Source organism: Procambarus clarkii, chromosome 8 (assembly GCF_040958095.1).
Source record: "Procambarus clarkii isolate CNS0578487 chromosome 8, FALCON_Pclarkii_2.0, whole genome shotgun sequence".
In the NCBI taxonomy this organism is placed as follows: domain Eukaryota; kingdom Metazoa; phylum Arthropoda; class Malacostraca; order Decapoda; family Cambaridae; genus Procambarus; species Procambarus clarkii.
This window is the reverse complement of record NC_091157.1, coordinates 26,976,832-26,996,315: the sequence shown is the minus strand read 5'-3', so window position 1 is coordinate 26,996,315 and position 19,484 is coordinate 26,976,832. Positions and strand designations below refer to the sequence as shown.

At 39.5% G+C, this 19,484-nt stretch overlaps 1 protein-coding gene across 6 annotated transcripts in view; it reads right to left on the bottom strand.

Moving 5' to 3' along the window:
- Window positions 1-19,484, bottom strand: part of LOC123749832 (1,5-anhydro-D-fructose reductase-like) — a 263,169-nt gene that overhangs the window by 26,940 nt on the left and 216,745 nt on the right. For all 6 annotated transcript variants that reach the window (XM_069317412.1, XM_069317420.1, XM_069317431.1 and 3 more), the window contains 3 exons: window positions 15,171-15,309; window positions 10,898-11,072; window positions 770-864 (listed from right to left, as the gene is read on the bottom strand). In XM_069317412.1, the coding sequence (XP_069173513.1) occupies window positions 770-864; window positions 10,898-11,072; window positions 15,171-15,309 (409 nt within the window). The remainder of the gene's footprint in view (window positions 1-769; window positions 865-10,897; window positions 11,073-15,170; window positions 15,310-19,484) is intronic.

Genomic DNA, 19,484 nt, shown 5'->3' with positions numbered 1-19,484 from the left:
GGACATTTGTGTCCCGAGCAGTGGGTTCCCATGGTACTCTGGGAGGGCACTTCATGCTCAGTGAGTCGGCAGTAGCGATATTTCTAGGTGCGATTGTTTCTTCACTGGTAAGTAACCTAATTGCCCATACTGTGTTGCCCTAATCAATTTCTTTGGTCACTTATGTTCCTAGTTTGAAATTGTCATTGGAACACATCGGTCTGCCACGGCATTATTTGCTTTGAGGGGAGGATAGGGATCAAGTTGTCAGTTATCAGCTCAGGAGAAATTGTTAAATATATATATATATATATATATATATATATATATATGTATATATGTATATATATATATATAATATATATATATATATATATATATATATATATATATATATATATATATATATATATATATATATATATATATTGACGTTTGTGTTTGTATTTATTGTTTGAAAGAACTCTTGTGTGTATACAAGACTTCTTACATTCTTGTATAGCTACTAGCAGGTATATCGTTTGGGATATTACATAATCATAATTTTCCCTATAATACGACCTGCCTAATCGTTTAACAACCAGGTATCCATTCGCCTTTTGGGGAACAAGGCTATAGTTAGGGATTGGTGACCAGAAAATATTCCACCGCCAGGATACGAACCCAGGCCAAAGCGAGAGTGTTACCAGTTCTCTACGGGGGCATTGGGACTTAAGCTTCCCTGTCCACTACTGCCTGTTACTCTTCCACAGAAGCGAGAACTGAGTGCAGCTTAAATTAGTGTACTTACCCATGAAAGAATTCCGTTATGATTCTTCCCTCAGGCCCTTGGTCCAGACCGGCCAGACTCGACATCTCGGCAGACGTCAGCTCGAAGTCAAAAATCTGTCATAAGTACAGATATACATCACGTGAAATTTACGTACATATATACATTTATATAATGTCTTCTTCACACAATAAATACTAATATTATTCTTTTTTTCTAAACTATCTTCTTTGTTTTATAATATAGGTTAAAAAAGCATAACTCCTAACCAAAACATTGACCTAATCATATACAGTACCACAAAACAAAGAAGACTACAGACCTCATTATTAAAAACAGTCCAAAGCTGACAGAGAACCCTTAACAGCAGTCAAACATGGTATTCACCTAGCTGTGCTTGAGGGGGTTGAGCCCTGCTCATTCGGCCCGCCTCTCAACTGTCAATCAACTGTTACTAATTAACTTTTTTCCACACACACACACACTCACACGAAATGCACCTTACGACACTGGAAGACAGAAGAGCAAGGGGGAGACATGATCACAACTAACAAAATCCTCAGGGGGAATCGACATGGTAACCAAGGATAGACTATTCAACACGGGTGGTACGCGAACAAGGGGGACACAGGTGGAAACTGAGTACCCACATGAGCCACAGGGACGTGAGAAGGAACTTTTTCAGTGTCAGAGTAGTTAACGGATGGAATGCATTAGGCAGTGATGTGGTGGAGGCTGACTCCATACACAGCTTCAAATGTAGATAGTGTGTGTGTGTGTACACACACACACACACACACACACACACACACACACACACACACACACACACACACACACACACACACACACACACGCACAAGCACGCACACACTCACACACACACACACGCACACAGAGCTTCAACCTGTCCTCTTAGAAATTATGTCTAAATTTGACTGTTTACTCGTATGACCGAAAACTGATGTAATTTGAAAATGAAAAAAAAAACGAAAATAATTTTTTTTTTCAAAACAATAAGTTAAGGGTCCTCTGGTAGGTTAGGAGGGCAGGAAATTCTCCTAATGTTTCAAAACGTCATGAAAGACGTTAATTGAAAGTGTCTTCTACCCTAACAGACAAAGCTGGAGGACACAAACTGAAAACGGGTCACTTTATCACTTTCGTGAGTCAATTAAATTTCAAATTACATCAGTTTTCATACCAGCGAAAAGCGACATTATTTTAAGAGGACGGGTTGCAGCAGGCAATCTCCCTGGTACCTATCTACTGCTAGGTAAGAGGGGCATGAAGGTGGAAGAAATTAGGCAAATCGGGTCTTGCATAGTAGGCTGAGAAGTGCATTCTGGCTACTAGGTACGACATATATATAATATATATATATATATATATATATATATATAATATATATATATATATATATATATATATATATATATATATATATATATATATATATATAATTTTAAGATGAATAGGAAAACCAGGGATATACTGAACATCTTGTTTCAGATTCTTTACTTTAAAATGCATAACGTTTCGAATACTGCTCGTATTCATCATCAGATCTAAAAGAAAAAAACTGAAATCACAATCAAATAACTGGTAAACAAAGAACTCATACTGAATATAATTGCCTATCAAAGAAAGGAAAATGCTTAAAAAACAAAACACTAAAGCGATCAATACAAATAAAACTTATTAACTGTCACATATATAAAAGCTAATTTAAAATTCATTAAACTACAAGATGAATTTTATAACTACTAAAACAAACCATTCTATTAAACTTACGTGAAGTGATCAGATGTGAAACTTGATACCTAACACATAGATACTAAACACTATAACAAATATTTATATAATGACTACAAATCTACAAAAAATGTATATAAAATACAAACAGAATAAACGACAATTATAAAGTACTAACCAAAATCTTATAAAAACTCAAATATTAAATAAAATTAAATACCAAATAATGTATTACATATCCTAAATAAAAGATTATAATAATGTACAATGTCAAGACTTAAAATAAGTAAGAAAGGGCAAAGACAAGGTAAACTAAACAAAATTATAATAAAATTAAACTACCAGAATGAACTATAAATCAAATTACAGGGCCTACTGTGCACTATACAGTGTACAATTGAACAGCTGAAAGGTTGCTATTTAACAGAGGCCGCAGCTCCTTTATATATAAGGATTCCATTACTCTCAAATCTGACTGGATACAAGTGTCCAGAATTTTAAAATCAGATTCCAGCAGAGAATGATTAAACTCATAACAATGGTTTCTAATCTCCGAAAATGCTGGTTTAGACAATGGTAATCCAGTCCTAAAAGATAATCCCCGGTGCTCAAGTATCCTAATCTTAAAGTTCCGAATGGAACTCCCGATATATCCAGCATTACAGCTGGAACAATTATACATATATACGACATTTGAGCACAAGGGGGTAGGCACTTTATCTTTAAATTTAAAATAAGAGCCTATGGTATTTGTGTTAACAAAAATAAATCTAAAGTCTACTTGAGGACTTTGTTCAACTTTGTTCAGTATATCCCTGATTTTCCTATTCATCTTAAAATTAAGATTCCCGAAGGGAACATCGATCATAAATATATATATATATATATATATATATATATATATATATATATATATATATATATATATATATATATATATATATATATATATATATATATATACATATATATATATATATATATATATATATATATATATATATATATATATATATATATATATATTAGCCTATACTTGCATAAACCACAAGTGAAGATAAACAATCTTGTTTATCAATCTTAAGATTGTTTATCTTCACTTGTGGTTTATGCAAGTATAGGCTTATAAGCTGGACACGAGTTCTCTCACATTGACAGTGGCTTGACGAAAATTGCAGATTGACCCCTCACTCATCTGGTGCCTTCGGGAGGTAGAGATGTTTGAGATATATATATCTCGAACTATCTACTTCTTTTGTAAGGTCTGATGGCGTAGTGGGTTAAAGCATACTAGTTATGCCAGCTACTGGAAGGTAGTTGTGCTTTCTGGGTTCGAGTCCCACTGGTGGGTGTTGTCCAAAGATTGTTTATATATATATATATATATATATATATATATATATATATATATATATATATATATATATATATATATATATATATATATATATATATATTATTAAATATGACTGAAAAAGTAAGATTAATAATTTTAACACGAATTTTCTCAATCTTTCGTACATTTCTTTTCACTGTTGGAGGTAATTCAAAAATCAATTCTCCAAAATTCATTTTTATTTCTAGTCTGACGCGACACTTGAGCGCGTTTCGTAAAACTTATTACATTTTCAAAGACTTTAGTTAACACATACACAACTGAATAGAACTTACACATCTCCGATTTTGTTTATATCTACATTTGAGTGAGGTGGATGGGGTGAGGTGGTATTTAATAGGGTATTAATTTCATCAACACAAGCCAGAACATGAAACAATGGGTATTGAATAGAAGTGATTGTAGAAAGCCTATTGGTCCATATTTCTTGATGCTTCTATATTGGAGCGGAGTCTTGAGGTGGGTAGAATATAGTTGTGCATTAATTGGCTGTTGATTGCTGGTGTTGACTTCTTGATGTGTAATGCCTCGCAAACGTCAAGCCGCCTGCTATCGCTGTATCTATCGATGATTTCTGTGTTGTTTACTAGGATTTCTCTGGTGATGGTTTGGTTGTGGGAAGAGATTATATGTTCCTTAATGGAGCCCTGTTAAACGCCTAGAAAGAGATGTTGTTGTCTTGCCTATATACTGGGTTTTTTGGAGCTAACAGTCCCCAAGAGGGCATTTGAAGGCATAGACGACGTTAGTCTCTTTTAAAGCGTTCTGTTTTGTGTCTGGAGAGTTTCTCATGAGTAGGCTGGCCGTTTTTCTGGTTTTATAGTAAATCGTCAGTTGTATCCTCTGATTTTTGTCTGTAGGAATAACGTTTCTATTAACAATATCTTACAGGACCATTTCCTCCGTTTTATGAGCTGTGGAAAAGAAGTTCCTGTAAAATAGTCTAATAGGGGGTATAGGTGTTGTGTTGGTTGTCTCTTCAGAGGTTGCATGGCGTTTCACTTTCCTTATGATGTCTTTGACGAAACCATTGGAGAAGCCGTTGTTGACTAGGACCTGCCTTACCCTACAGAGTTCTTCGTCGACTTGCTTCCATTCTGAGCTGTGGCTGAGAGCACGGTCGACATATGCGTTAACAACACTCCTCTTGTACCTATCTGGGCAGTCGCTTTTGGCATTTAGGCACATTCCTATGTTCGTTTCCTTAGTGTAGACTGCAGTGTGGAAACCTCCGTTCTTTTCCATGACTGTTACATCTAGAAAGGGCAGCTTCCCACCCTTTTCCATCTCGTAAGTGAAACGCAGCACGGAACTCTGCTCAAATGCCTGCTTCAACTCCGGCAGATGTCTGACATCAGGTACCTGTGTAAAAATGTCGTCAACATACCTGCAGTATATGGCCGGTTTCATGTTCATGTCGACTAAGACTTTTTGCTCGATGATACCCATGTAGAAGTTTGCAAACAGGACACCTAGGGGAGAACCCATGGCGACCCCATCTACTTGCTTATACATGTGCCCATCCGCGCTCAAGAAGGGTGCCTCTTTAGTACAAGCTTGGAGTAGACAGGCTGGATCATGATACACTCTGTCGGCTATCATCCCGATTGTCTCGTCCACTGGTACGTTAGTGAACAGAGATTCTACGTCCAACGAGGCTCTTATTCCTGTGGCCCGTGTGCCCCGCAGTAAGTCAACAAATTCCTTTGGCGACTTCAGGCTGAAGGCGCAAGGGACATAAGGAGTCAGCAGGCCGTTGAGTCGCTTCGCCAGTCTGTACGTGGGTGTGGGTATCTGGCTAATGATTGGCCGAAGTGGGTTTCCAGGCTTGTGTGTCTTGACATTTCCATACGCATATCCAAGTTTATATTCCCCAATGATCTTTGGCGGGTGGAGTCCGGATTTCTTGGCGTTCAAAGTTTCGATCATTTTGTTGACCTCTGCTTTCAATTCGGCTGTAGTGTCCTTCGTTACCCTTTGGTACTTAGTTTGGCCAGAGAGTATGAGGTTCATTTTCGCCAGATATTCGTCTTTTTTAAGAATGACATATATTGGCGACTTGTCACCTCTCCTGACAACTATCTCCTTGTTCTCACGAAGGCTTTTAGCTGCCGCTTTGAGCTCGCAACCCGTTCTCGCAAATTTAATAAGTCAATATTGACTTATTAAATATGTGCATAGGTGACATACTTAACATAATAGATACCCTTAAAAAGATTCATAGAAAACACCGACCTTACCTAACCTACTTAGTATGTTAAGATAAGCATCTTATTGCTTCGTAATTACAATTATTACCTAACCTATAATAGGTATAGGTTAAGTAATAATTGTAATTACGAAGCAATAAGATGCTTATCTTAAGATACTAACAACGTTAGGTAAGGTCGGTGTTTTCTATGAATCTTTTTAAGGGTATCTATTGTGTTTAGTATATCACCTATGCACGTAGTTAATAAGTCAATATTGACTTTACGAATTTGCGAGAACGGGTTGGAGCTCGGGGGACAGTATGGTGCTTCTGTAATTGCCTCGATTCTTTCCTCCTTCTGCAATAAGTTCTGCTTGTAAGGTATCTTTGAATAATATGCAAGGCCCTAATAAGCCAAGTTTTCCTAAATTAATATATTTTCTCTAATTTTTTTCTTATGAAATGATAGAGCTACCCATTTTATTATGTATGAGGTCAATTTTTTTTTATTGGAGTTAAAATTAACGTAGATATTTGACCGAACCCAAACCAACCCTACCTAACCTAACCTAACCTATCTTTATAGATTAGGTTGGGTTAGGTAGCTGAAAAAGATAGGTTAGGTTAGGTTAGGTAGGTTAGGTAGTCGAAAATTAATTAATTCATGAAAAAACTTGGCTTATTAGGGCCTTGCATATTAGGCTGAGAAGTGCGTCCTGTCTACTAGGTACGACATATATATATATATATATATATATATATATATATATATATATATATATATATATATATATATATATATATATATATATATACATATATATATAAAAATATATATATATATATATATATATATATATATATATATATATATATATATATATATATATATATAAATATATATATACATATATATATATATATATATATATATATATATATATATATATATATATATATATATATATATATATATATATATATATATATATATATATATATATACTAGCTGTACCCGGCCACGTGTTGCTGTGGCTCAGCAAGGCATGCACGTTGCTGAGCCATAGCAACCTTCCCCTGTCTCCCAGTCCATCCCACCAATTTCCCCCGCCCCATCGTCCTCCCTACCAGTCCCCCCCCCCTCCCCCTCGCCCTCTTCACTATCACACACTCCCCTATCCCCTTGTTCTTCCATGCATTCTCCATTCCCCTCGTCCCCACCATCCCCAACTACCCTGTCCCCCTGTCCTCTTCCACCATTATCCCCTCCCCTGTCCCCTCGTCCTCCCCAACATCCACTACTCCTGTCCCCTCGTCCTCCCCACCATTCCCCACTCCCTTGTTTGATGATCAAATGATCTAAACTTCCCATCTGAAGATTGGGAAGATCAAATGATCTGGGGCTCGATTCACGAAGAAGTTATGCAAACACTTATGAATCTGTACATCTTGTCACAATCTTTGGCATCTTTGTTTACAATTATTAAACTGTTAATGAGCTCCGAAGCACGAGGAGGCTCTTTATAACAATAACAACAGTTGATTAGCAAGTTTTCATGCTTGTAAACTGTTTAATAAATGTAATCAAATCCATCAGAGATTGAGGAACGATGTTAACGTTCGTAAGTACTTGCGTAACTGCTTTGTGAATCTGGCCCCAGATGTTCCCATCACTGAAATATAATAAAAACTGTTAAAAAAACAGCATGAAAAATAATAATAATAAAAAATATAAACTATACACACGAAATGAACTGTATAGAAAACAACACAGCTCAATTCCAAGGCAATGTCACACAAAATAATTAAATCAAAATTAAAGTAAATCGAAATTTATGAATATTCAATTTATCAATGAAATCGAAAACATTGAAGTGGAATCATAACATATTTAGTATAGCACATGATGGTCTTATGTGCAACACATGGCGCTATTTAAAATAAACGCATGTTTTTACCTGTCACAGGTGTAGCATCCATATACTTAGTATATAAAAAGATGCGTGTATTCGAATGCAACGATGTGTCAAAATTTCAAAGCAATTGGTGAAGAACTTTCGGAGATTACAGGGTGTGTTGCTCTTACGTCCAAGTGTGGCATACATATAGTAGGAAAATAAAAACATGCGCCTATTCGAATGCAACGTTTTGCAAAAATTTAAAAGTAATCAGTAAAGAAGTTTAGAGGATTTAAAGAGGTAAAGATTCAGCTTCTCGGAACTAAAAGTTCCAAGTAGCACGAGCTATGGTGAACTTGAAGGAAGAGAGGAGCAGGTATGAGAAGGGTAAGAACAGGATGAAAGTAATAATAAGGTAAGAATAAGAATGAGGATGAATGTAAGAATAAGGTTAGAATAGGATGAATGCAAGAATATGAGTAAGAGGAAAGGTTAGAAAAGTGAGAAGGAATAAGCATCAGGGGTAAAACATAAGTCAGGTAAAGTGTGTTAAGAAGGTTAGAGTATTTAAGCATATACTGTGAAAGGGAAGAGTCAACAGCAACAAAGCCAGGACTAAGGTTCATGTTGAGAAGGTTGTGTATCAGAGCCGAGTCAACAAGACGGCGTCTGTGAAGAGTAGAGGCAGGAAAGATTATTTTAGAAGAAGACCAGTCAATAGGAAGATTAATACAAAATCACTGCAACATGATCAATATGGGCTTTCGAATGGAAGAAAGATTCACTGAGGATTTCAAATATTGAAAAATTGAGTGTCCTTTGTTTACATGAAACTTATTAAGAGACACCAGATATCAGCTGGACAAAATCCGATTACGTGAAATGTCTAAGAGTCACAGTAGGTATGTTAAGTCATGGGGTTGTATTTCTAAAAGCTTAAACACCATCGAGTACAATTCTCGTAAATATGAACGTAACATAAGAATAAACACAACCGCAGAAGACATGTTACCCAATCCGAGTGAGCTCCTATTTATATCCACCTAAACTCACTCATACTCATGCCTAACCTACACATCAAGCCATCGAACGATCCCAACTGCATTCTGCGACCCAGTAATGTGTTCTAAACATCGACTAACCCTATATCCAAAACAGTATTTAGTAAGGTCTTTCTTAAATCTAAACCATATAAATATATAAATATATAAATATATATATATCCATTGTTTCGTGTCCTGGTTTATGTTGATATATATAAGACATAATTTTGAACACTTATTATAAACGTTAGTATTTCCTTGCATCTATGTGTAAACTTCAGGCATGTTACTCCTTACTCTTTGCCTTTGTTGATAACGTAAGTTAAGCTTTCCAAATCTTTTCATATATGATGTTCCTAATGCCCGAGATTAACAATTCCGGGAAATGTATCCCGGAATCCTAGATGCCTAATTTCTAAGATTTACATTTGGTATTTCGGCATTAGATCCCCACTAATCGTAAGTCCCAAATTTTCTTCGCATTCAAATTACGCATTTTCAACATCGTCCACCAGATATTTGGTAACTCTATCATTATTACGTTGCCTCTGAACTCTACATTTTTTACCATTTAACTTCATCTGCCAATCATTCGTCCATTTCAATACCATATCAAGATCGTCTGAAGCGATTGTGATTTTTTTCCCCCAAAAAAAATCTTTAAGATAACCTGACCCTTTTCCAACGTTGTATAACGCCGGTAATTCCAAGACCCTCTGCCTTTTTCATTAGTTTTTATGAGACACAGTGGTAAAAAATTTGCTAAAGTCAAGATATAAAATGACAAAATCCTTTCCACTTTCCTCTGCATTAAATATGATTGAAACAAATCAGAGCTGACAAGAGCTCATACTTCTCTTGTCATACAAGAGCTGACTGCCTGACAACTTTCATTTTTCAATATTTTTCCAAGATGTATAGGAATGTTTTTTGTGGTTATTGATTCAAGCCAATTTTCCGCAGCAAAAGTTAAAATCTAAGCAGCTAATAGTTAGATGGAGATGAACTATTCGCCTTGCTTAATTAATTAACACTGGATAGACACAAGAATTGCAATGATCAACATTTTTAGTTTTCTGCACAACTCTGTTTTATCTTTGCCTTTGAAGGCTTCATTGTGATCACGCAGTTCTGTTATGTTGTCCCTAGTATTGAGTGGACATATATTCATTGGAACGCGTAAAAATGATAAGAAAGTTAACCCAAGGAATTAAAAACCTTCTAGATGAGAAAAGAGATTAATAAAGCTAAATTTACATTCTCTTGAAAGACAGAGAATAAAGGGTGACATGACTCAAGTATTTATACATAAAAGGGTTTTAAGTATATCACCACAAAATGTTATTGTCTCCTTTCCCACTATTACCACAGAGTGGAAGTTGATGAAGTGAACGAGTTTCCTGAGTGAATGTGTCGAGAGAAAAAGGTGTCAGAGTTGAGGCAGTGCGAAAGTTTAGGAATTGCCAGACCAGAAGCGTTACAAGAGTAGAAAGAGTTCCCAGAGTGAAAGATTTCTCAGTGTGGAGGAGCTGACGAGGTGGAAAAGTTACCTGCGAGAAGTAATTTTCATGGTAAAGGAATGACTTACGAACTATGATATATGTTAAGAGGAATTATCTGAATATAAAATGTATATGTGCGACGAGTTGCATGAACATTCTGTGAATAATGTTAATGTTTACAAATTGGCCAATATTTGTTTATGGAGTTGCATGAACAGAAGAACAGAGAACGTTTGTGAGCGTAATAATTACCAGGACAAAACATTATCCAAGGGAAGGTTCTCTGGAAGACGAAATTACCTGGAAGAAGTTTGTCCAAAGTAGAGTGTTTACCTGGCCGTTGAGGCTACCTTGGAGACGTTACCTGGGTGTTCTGAAGCAGTCGTGTCGGATTCGCCGACTTGGGGATGGGAATGACGTTGATCTGATGGAGGTACCGAAGGAGGACTTGCGCCGGTGTCTTGTGGTGAGCAGCGGCCACGTCCAGCACCAGCGGGTCATCCAGCAGCGGCTTCATCTTCTCGAGTTTGGAAGTCTTACTGTCATTGAACATTTATTTTGTGATACAAAATAGAAATCAACGAGACTGGTTAAACAGGAACGATTCCTACGAGAGCAATAGTGAGAATCCTTAACTAGGGTCAATATATCACTGCAGCTTACAGGTCTCCAGTATTTAAGTAATAGTTGGGGCAGTGTTTTAGATGGTCCGTCTTGGTCTTCAAGAAGGCAGAGTGTACTCAGGTGTTAGCTGGCTGGTGGTAGTGGGCTTAGTGTGTTTGATGTGAAGTGCCTCGCTCATGTCCAGTGTTGAGTTGTCGTTGTACCTGTCTATTATTTTAGTGTTGAATGTCAGGATGACTCTGGTGGTGTGTAGAGACCACGTGTTCCGTGATGTGGCCTTGTTGTTTGTTCATTGTTACGCGCGTTGATAGCAATGTTGTCGCTATACTCTGAGACACTTGTGGCAGACAGTCCCCTAGTGGGCATGAGAAGTCAGTCTGCATATGTTACCGGGGAAAAGTTTTGTCACTGCTAAAATATGTTTTTAACTTATATTACCGTACAATTAATTATCTACATCATAAAGGTATCAGAACTAAACTTCCTCTGATATATATATATAATAGGCAAAAGTGTTGAAATATTTTGAAAGTTTGTTAAGCCCTCTACACAACTGCCATTTTCCCTAATAAATAATATTAAATATTTTTGTTTCTGATGCACATAGTAGGGTTGACCTACTATGTTGATCAGAAGCATAAATTGAGTATTAATTATAGCCCAAATTCAATATTGGTAATTCAGAATAATTACAACGCCTTCCGCGCTAAACTTTAACATAATAAAGATCTTAAAGAGTGAGTGATACATATTTGTTTCTTTCTGACCATGTATCTTCTCTGGATGATTATCCACATGTTTAAAGTCATCAGTGATTTTAATTAAATAATAAAGCCACAACATTTATTAGGTTCTCAACATGTTCCATACATTGTTCACTAATACTCCTTAAAAGGGAAAACAATGATTTTAATTATAATATAAGTTTTTTTTACAATAAGGCTACAATATCAGTGAACAACATGTAGACAAGAAAGAAGAGTTAATATCTATAACGCTTTTTCAAACAATTGTAGAAAAAGTAGCTAGTAAAAAGGTAGTAGCTAGTTGAATTGGAAATTGTACAACTCAGAAGTAGAGAGAGCAGAGTTAATATTAACAGATCAGATGATCTATAAAATTATAGATCAGCTCATCAGGCAATCCACACAGGTGAGAGAAGGTAATCATACCATCCGTGATGAATCGATCACAGAGATAGTGGAAGAGACATAACCTAAGGCATACGAGATAAGACGTTTAGCATAATAGATGAAGCTCCAGTTGGGAAAAGATGCCGTAATTGACCGAAAACATATTTTGGTCATTGTCAACACAATGCAAAAGAGTTTTCCTCTTTGAGACCCTCAGTGTAGTATGCACCAAGGTAGTCAGAGGATACATTCCAGAGACAGAAGTTGTGCCCAAAAAATGACTGGTTACAGAGGAATTGCTAACCTGTAAAAACAGATGGTTTGATGAAGATATACAGAGTTATGTATAGGATCACTGTTATATATAGGGAGGGGTAGGACAAAAATAGTAAACCACATGTGTAGGCCCAATATTGGACACCACATGTGTTGGACCAATACTAGACTCCATATGTGTAGGCCCAATACTGGACACCATATGTGTAGGCCCGAAACTGGACACCAAACGTGTAGGCCCAATAATGGACACCACATGTGTAGGACCAATACAGGATACTACATATGTAGGACCAATACTGGACAACACATGTGTAGGACCAATACTGGACACCACATGTGTAGAACCAATACTGGACCTCACATGTGTCGGACCAATACTGGACACCACATGTGCAGGCCCAATACTGGACACCACATGTGTAGGAGCAATACTGGACCCCACATGTGTAGGACTAATACTGGACCCCACATGTGTAGAACCAATACTGGACCCCACATGTGTAGGACCAATATTGGACCCCACATGTGTAAGACCAATATTGGACCTCACATGTGTTGGACCAATACTGGACACCACATGTGTAGGAGCAATACTGGACCCCCGCATGTGTAGGACGAATTCTGGACCCCACATGTGTAGGAGCAATACTGGACCCCACATGTGTAGGACTAATACTGGACCCCACATGTGCAGGTCTAATACTGGACCTCACATGTGTAGGACCAATACTAGACCCCACATGTGTAGGACCAATACTAGACCCCACATGTGTAAGACCAATACTGGACCCCACATGTGTTGGACCAATACTGGAACCCACATGTGTTGTACCAATACTGGACCCCACATGTGTTGGACCAATACTGGACACTACATGTGTTGGACCAATACTGGACACCACATGTGTAGGACCAATACTGGATCCCACATTTGTAGGAGCAATACTGGACCCCACATGTGTAGGACTAATACTGGACACCACATGTGTAGGACCAATACTGGATCCCACATGTGTAGGAGCAATACTGGACCCCACATGTGTAGGACTAATACTGGACCCCACATGTGTTGTACAAATACTGGACCCCACATGTGTTGGACCAATACTGGACCCCACATGTGTAGGACCAATACTGGACACCACATGTGTAGAACCAATACTGGACCCCACATACGAAGGACCAATACTGGACCCCACATACGAAGGACCAATACTGGACCCCACATACGAAGGACCAATACTGGACCCCACATACGAAGGACCAATACTGGACCCCACATACGAAGGACCAATACTGGACCCCACATACGAAGGACCAATACTGGACCCCACATACGAAGGACCAATACTGGACCCCACATACGAAGGACCAATGCTGGACCCCACATACGAAGGACCAATACTGGACCCCACATACGAAGGACCAATACTGGACCCCACATACGAAGGACCAATACTGGACCCCACATACGAAGAACCAATACTTGACACCATATGTGTATGACTATTTTCTACACCAGCTGCCTAAAAACTAATATTGCACGTATGTGAAAGACCAATATCGTCCATCACAAAATAAAGACAATTATGGTGACCAAACCTCACATCAGAAAATGAAGAAACGACGAGGTGTCTGGTTCTCCTGGCCCTTATCATGACACGTTCACTACTTGTTGATGATCCAACACCCACCGAAACATCATCATTTCTTATATACATATTTTTTTATGTGTGGTTTTTATCATATTTTCACCCACGATATTGCCACACATCGTCTTCAAACACATTTTTATATCACCACAAGTGTGAGACCAATTTTGAACACTATATAAGGAGGACTAATATTTTGCTCCAGAAATGTATGACCAATATTGTACACCACATCTGACTGGCCAATAATGTATACCACCTTTGTAGGACCAATATTATAGCACGAAGAGTCCGTGTGACACACCTCCTCAAAAACATAATTTTTTTTAATAGAATGTACATAAATGTGCCACCAGACTCGGACTTGTGTACAAAAAGGTGAACAGTGAAGACATTCTGTGAAAGTTTGGCATCACAACACAGCAAGGCAGCAGACACTGGGCACATGATTACCATATAAAAGGTACATTGAGAAACTAACAGGATGGGTAAGCAAGTAAGGTATATCAAAGGTACACGTGAAGACTAAGTGCTGATATGAGGACTAGTAGCTGGAATATGTGGACCAGGGGCAAGGAAAGGTGTGCAACAACTCGGAAACCGGAGGATCGTACTCCGACCTTGCAAGGTGCGAAGCCATCGCTCTCCTGAGCAGTCCAGGTGGATAGATTAGGTAGATAATAAGATTCTGTTAATAATAAGTGAAACGAGGAAGCGGAAGATACACGTGGCAATGGAATCCTCAGACGCGCCTCATACACATGACAAAAGAAAACAGGAAAAGAGCCAAGGCGTTAATGAAGCATAACACTTGAGAGGCACTAATGAAGCGGTAGCCCAAGAGCTTGATCTTACTCCAAACATGCATGCTCAGGTGATCAAGATAGATAAGTATATACAAACTATAATAAATGACACTAGGTGGTGAGAGTGGGCAGGCCAGCATTACCTGCTCAGCCTGAAGGGTCCTCCGAGGGGGCAGAAGCCGCACACCAGGATGTCGTGCTGGGCGCAGAGGGCTCTGAGGGCCCCCTGCTGCATGTAGACGTGAACCTCCACCTGCAGCACGGACGGTCTCACCTGACACCCTGCACCATGTAGGGGAGACCAACACGTCAGCCTTATTCTCTATGGGTGAACAAACACACACACACACACACACACACACACACACACACACACACACACACACACACACACACAAAGTAAAAGGGCATGGAGAAACTATAGGAATAACAAGACACTGGATAGCAGAGAAAGATACCAGAATGCCAGGAATGAATATGTCAGGATGAGAAGAGAGGCAGAAAGACAATACGAAAATGACATCGCAAGCAAGGCAAAGACTCAGCCTAAATTGTTGCATAGCCACATTAGGAGAAAAACAACAGTAAAGGAACAAGTTATGAGATTAAGGATAGGGGCGGAAGGATTCACTACAAATGACAAGGAAGTGTGTGAGGAATTGAATAAGAAATTCCAGGAGGTCTTCACCTTAGAGCAAGGAGAAATTCCAGAGGTAAGTGAGGGAATAGCTAACCAGGAACCACTGGAAGAGTTTGAGATTACCAGTGGGGAAGTAAGGAAGTGTTTACTAGAGTTGGATGTGACGAAGGCTATAGGCCCAGATGGAATCTCCCCTTGGGTTCTAAAGGAAGGAGCAAGAGAACTGTGCCTACCACTCTCCATAGTGTATAACAAATCACTGGCAACAGGGGAACTGGCAGATATTTGGAAAGCAGCTAACTTAGTCCCGATATACAAGAAAGGGGATAGACAGGAGGCACTGAACTACAGGCCAGTGTCCCTAACCTGCATACCATGCAAGCTGATGGAGAAGATTGTGCGAAAAAAACTAGTGGAGCATCTGGAGCGAAGGAACTTTGTAACACAGCATCAACATGGGTTCAGGGATGGCAGGTCCTGCCTCACAGGGTTACTTGAATTCTACGACCAGGCAACAAAAATAAGGCAAGAAAGAGAAGGGTGGGCAGACTGCATATTTTTGGATTGTCAGAAAGCCTTTGATACAGTGCCACACAACAGGCTAGTGCGAAAGTTGGAGATGCAGGCTGGAGTGAGAGGGAAGGTACTCCGGTGGATAGAGGAGTACCTAAGCAACAGGAGACAACGAGTCTGTGTAAGGGGTGAGGTCTCAGATTGGCGAGACGTCACAAGTGGAGTCCCGCAGGGGTCAGTCCTTGGACCTATACTATTTCTGGTATATGTAAATGATCTCCCAGAGGGTATAGATTCGTTCCACTCAATGTTTGCCGACGATGCAAAAATTATGAGGAGGATTGAAACAGAGGATGATAGTAGGAGGCTACAAGATGACCTGGATAGACTGAGTGAATGGTCCAACAAATGGCTGTTGAAGTTCAACCCGAGTAAATGCAAAGTAATGAAACTAGGCAGTGGAAACAGGAGGCCAGGCACAGGATACAGAATAGGAGATGAAGTACTTAATGAAACAGACAGAGAGAAAGATCTAGGAGTTGATATCACACCAAACCTGTCTCCTGAAGCCCACATAAAGAGTATAACGTCTGCGGCATATGCGAGGCTGGCTAACATCAGAATGGCGTTCAGGAACCTGTGTAAGGAATCATTCAGAATCTTGTACACCACATATGTAAGACCAATCCTGGAGTATGCGGCCCCAGCATGGAGCCCGTACCTTGTCAAGCACAAGACGAAGCTTGAAAAAGTCCAAAGGTATGCTACTAGACTAGTCTCAGAACTAAGAGGCATGAGTTATGAGGAAAGGCTGCGGGAAATGCACCTTACGACACTGGAAGACAGAAGAGTAAGGGGGGACATGATCACAACCTACAAAATCCTCAGGGGAATCGACCGGGTAAACAAGGATGAACTATTCAACACTGGTGGGACGCGAACAAGGGGACACAGGTGGAAGCTGAGTACCCAAATGAGCCACAGAGACGTTAGAAAGAACTTTTTCAGTGTCAGAGTAGTTAGTAAACGGAATGCATTAGGAAGTGATGTGGAGGAGGCTGACTCCATACACAGTTTCAAATGTAGATATGATAGAGCCCAATAGGCTCAGGAATCTGTACACCAGTTCATTGACGGTTGAGAGGCGGGACCAAAGAGCCAGAGCTCAACCCCCGCAAGCACAATTAGGTGAGTACAATTTGATGAGTACACACACACACACACACACACACACACACACACACACACACACACACACACACACACACACACACAGTCAGTTAATGTACCCTGTGTGTATAGAATGATTCCTCTCATTGTTTGCTGATGATACAAAAATTATGGGGAGGATTAAAACAGAAAAAAGACAGTAGGAGGTTACAAGATGATCTAGACAGACTGAATGAATGGTCCAACGAATGGCTACTAAAGTTCAACACAAGTAAATGCAAGGTAATGAAACTAGGCAGTGCAAACAGGATGCCAGACGCAGGATACCGAATGGGAGATGAAGTACCTCATGAAACGGACAGAGAGAAAGATCTAGGAGATGATATCACACCAAACCTGTCTCCTGAAGCCCACATAAAAAGAATTACATCTGTGGCATACGCGAGTTTGGCTAACGTCAGAACAGCCTTCAGGAACCTGAGTAAGGAATCATCCAGAACCTTGTATACCGCATATGTAAAACCAATCCTGGAGTATGCGGCCCCAGATGGAGCCCGTACCTTGTCAAGCACAAGACGAAGCTGGAAAAAGTTCAGAGTTATGCCACTTGGCAAGTCCCAGAACTAAGAGGCATGAGTTACGAGAAAAGACTGCGTGAGATGCACCTCAAAACACTGGATGACAGAAGAGTAAGGGGAAACATGATCACTACTTCCAAAATTTTCGGAGGAATTGACAGGGTAGATAAGGTTAAACATGGGTGCTATGCAAACAAGGGAACGCAGGTGGAGACTGAGTGCCCAAATGAGCCAAAGAGACGTTAGAAAGAACTTTTTTCAGTGTCAGAGTAATTAACAGGTGGAATGCATTAGGCAGTGATATGGTGGGGCTGACTCCATACACAGTTTCAAATGTAGATATGATAGATCCCATTAGGCATAGGAAGCTGTACATCAGTTGATAGACGGTTGAGAGGCGGTACCAAAGAGCCAGAGCACAACTAGGTGAGTGCACACACACACACACACACACATCTAACACACACACACCTAATCTAACTCCTGAGGCACATATAAATAGGATAACGACAGCAGCGTACTCTACACTGGCGAAAATTAGAACTTCATTCAGAAACCTAAATGAGGAGGCTTTTAGGGTGCTTTACACTGCCTACGTGAGACCCGTCTGCTGCGCCATCATGGAGCCCCCACCTGAAGAAACACATAAAGAAACTGGAGAAGGTTCAGAGGTTTGCGACGAGGCTTGTCCCAGAGTTACGAGGGATGGGATATGTAGAGCGTCTGAAGGAACTGAACCTTACGACACTAGAGAAAAGAAGGGAGAGAGGAGATATGATAGGGACATATAAAATACTCAGGGGAATTGACAAAGTGGAAATAGATGAAATGTTCACACGTAATAATAACAGAACGAGGGGACATGGGTGGAAACTGGAAACTCAGATGAGTCACAGAGATGTTAGGAAGTTTTCTTTTAGCGTGAGAGTAGTGGAAAAATGGAATGCACTTGGGGAACAGGTCGTGGAAGCAAATACTATTCATACTTTTAAAACTAGGTATGATAGGGAAATGGGACCGGAGTCATTGCTGTAAACAACTGATAGCTAGAAAGGCGGGATCCAAGAGTCAATGCTCGATCCTGCAAGCACAAATAGGTGAGTACACACACACACACACACACACACACACACACACACACACACACACACACACACACACACACACACACACACACACACACACACACACACACACACTCACACACACACACACACACACACACACACACACACACACAAGATGAAAAGATTACCCAAGATGAAAGACTATCGGATATAGAGGTGACAGCAGAGGATGTAATGAAACAGTTGACAACACTGGATGCAAATAAAGCTGTTGGACCAGACAAAGTATCACCGTGGATACTCAAAGAGGCAGCGCAGGCTCTCAGCGTGCCTCTGGCAATGATCTTTAATGAGTCACTTATGTCGGGAGAATTGCCCAGTTGCTGGAAGGAGGCAAATGTCGTACCGATTTTCAAAAAGGGTGATAGGGAGGAGGCACTTAACTACAGACCCGTATCACTGACAAGCATCCCCTGCAAAATTCTTGAA